Here is a 2608-nt window from a genome sequence, read left to right as displayed (position 1 = left end):
ACCATCAAAGAGTGATTAGATTATGTGTAAGAGTGAAAATGCGCGCGAGAGGCTTATACGTTCAACCGGGACTCTACCAATGATAATGACTCTGACGTGTCTTCCGTTGCTGTTCTTCACGATTGTTGTTGCGAGCCTTTGGTTAGTCTACTCATGGTACAGCAAGTTCTTCAATTACTGGAAAGATCGCGGAGTTCCGTACCTCACACCTCACTGGTTTTTTGGCAACATCAAAAATCCGGTCCTTAACAGAATTAGCTGGTCTGAGTTTTCGTCAAGCTATTACAACACTTTTAAAAGTCAAGGGTTTGTTGGAATTTTCATCTTTATCAAACCTGCAATTATGATATGCGATCCTAAGCTAGTGGAGTGCATTTTAGTGAAAGATTATAACCACTTTCATGACAGGGCTACTCTATGGAATTCAGACAAACTTTTGTCAAAATCACTTCTCGATGCCAAGGGAAGTGATTGGAGACTTCTGAGGCAAAACCTATTGCCCATATTTTCGTCAGGAAAACTAAAGGGAATGTTCACGCAGATTTTCAACTGCGGCGATTGGATTACGAAACGAATCAAAAGTGTGGCGGTAACAGGAGACTCTGTTGAAATGGAATCTTTAGTATTTGAATGTGTGACAGAAGTGATAGCAAGTTGTACGTTTGGAGTTCAGGTATTGTCCGATCCTAACGAAAATAAAAAATTCAAGGCCGTATATAACCACATCTACAGTTATTCACCATTAAAACTGATCAAGCATTTAAATTCTCTCGTGCATAAACACATTTTCAGTATTTTTCGAGTCTCTGGAATTCACAAATCAGTACCTGGGTATTTTATAAGTCTGACGAAATCTATCATAGAATATAGAAAACTCAATAAAATTAAAAGACCTGATTTTCTTCAGCTAATGTTGGACCTGAAAGATGAACAAGAGGCTGATTGTATGAGTAATATGAAGAAAAGGAAAGAAACTTGTCTCTTTTCAAATAGTGCAACTCATGTGATGAATGACAGTAAAGAAGAAAAATTATTATTTAATGAAGAAAGAATAGCTTCGCAAATGTTTAGCTTCTTATTCGCAGGTGCAAGCTATACCGCAACCACCATGTCATTCGCTTTGTTTGAGATTGCCAAGAACGACTTGATACAAAGACGTTTACAAGAAGAAATCGAAGCATCACTGATGAAACAAAGAGGATGGAACTATTTGGCAATAAAAAATATGATATATCTTGACCAAGTTATCCAGGAAGTTTTGCGCCTTCACCTGTTCAGCCCATATACCCGCTTAGTGACTGAACCTTACACAATACCCGGAACACAAATTACCTTGGAGAGAGGAATGTTGGTGTTCATCCCCGTGTCCGCCATTCACAGGGATCCCCAGTACTACCCCTCACCGGAGCAGTTCAACCCCGATCGGTTTGCCGGCAACAACTACAAGCCGAGTGCCACGTTCTTGCCGTTTGGCCATGGACCTAAGATCTGCATCGCTGTCAAGTTCGCCATGCTCATCGTCAAGGTCTGCCTCGCTAGAATCCTCTCCAGTTATACAATCCGGCTTAGTGAGAAGATGGAATTACCCATGTGTTTGGACTTAGAAGCTCCTACTCCTAGGATCAAAGGCGGCCTATGGTTGGAGTTCCAAAAGAAAAAGTAAACTTAGCTACGTTGTTCCATGTAAATTTAATTCCTTAAAGCTTCTACAAACAAGCATGACCAGTCAAAACAGTAACAAAAATCGTTGACCGCCCCTCTGGCTCTTTCTTACGGTTTTGCTGAGACCTATTTAGTGTTCCAACAGTATAGCTGTTTAGATGGGCCTTATCAGACCAGACCTTGAGGAAGTTTTCCTTCTGCTCACTGCAACGCGAATGAAAAAAATCATTCATAATTTTTGCATGTTTGTAATCCATATTTGCATTTTTAGATTGTATATTATCTTTATATATTCATTCTTTATTTAATTGGTTTTAAAGACCGTGGATCAACAAACAGACAATAACTTGATACAGCTATATAAACTAATTAGGTTGCATGATATAAAACTGTATAAAAATATGCATAGTTTAAACACCTAAAAACAGGATATGTTAGAAAATTAATACAATGATAAATGATGATGTGTGGAATTACTGTAACATTTATCTAATGTTAAGTTCCTCTTACTGTTAGGATTTTGAAATTTACTATCTATTTATATATATATATATATATATATATATATATATATATATATATATATATATATGTCTGAATTATTTATATTACATTTGTGTTAATTGGGTTCTCAGAATGTTATAGAAAATTATTAAACGATCATTATTCATCCTTATTATAAGGGGATTATTATATTACCATTTACCAGTATTTCTCCTCGCAGTCCGATAAAATGAAAAAATCCAAAAATTACGAAACAATCCTTATGTTTTGTATTCATCTAAATAAACAACCGGGATTTAAATCAATGTCAGACAACTCATCTAAATGATTTAAAAGTACTTGTTGATAAAAAACGTAAAAAAAAACATACAGAATTTGGTGTTTATACTAAATATTCTGACAGTAAAATAAGTTATAATGTATTTTGCTGTTGTTACAATAC

General features: G+C 35.8%; 1 protein-coding gene across 1 annotated transcript; it reads left to right on the top strand.

The window, feature by feature from the left end:
* The first annotated feature begins 254 nt into the window (after nucleotides 1–254).
* On the top strand, nucleotides 255–2127 carry LOC124358655 (probable cytochrome P450 6a14). The gene has a single exon (XM_046810959.1). The coding sequence runs from the start codon at nucleotides 344–346 to the stop codon at nucleotides 1661–1663; it is 1320 nt and encodes a 439-aa protein (XP_046666915.1). The 5' UTR covers nucleotides 255–343; the 3' UTR covers nucleotides 1664–2127.
* The last annotated feature ends 481 nt before the right edge of the window (nucleotides 2128–2608 follow it).

The sequence above is a fragment of the Homalodisca vitripennis genome, chromosome 3 (assembly GCF_021130785.1).
Source record: "Homalodisca vitripennis isolate AUS2020 chromosome 3, UT_GWSS_2.1, whole genome shotgun sequence".
Classification (NCBI taxonomy): domain Eukaryota; kingdom Metazoa; phylum Arthropoda; class Insecta; order Hemiptera; family Cicadellidae; genus Homalodisca; species Homalodisca vitripennis.
This window is presented reverse-complemented; position numbering and strand designations above follow the sequence as displayed.

What these genes read in the sequence shown, in the direction of transcription:
- LOC124358655 (XM_046810959.1), top strand. Translation starts at nt 344, where the DNA reads ATGATATGCGATCCTAAGCTAGTGGAGTGCATTTTAGTGAAAGATTAT.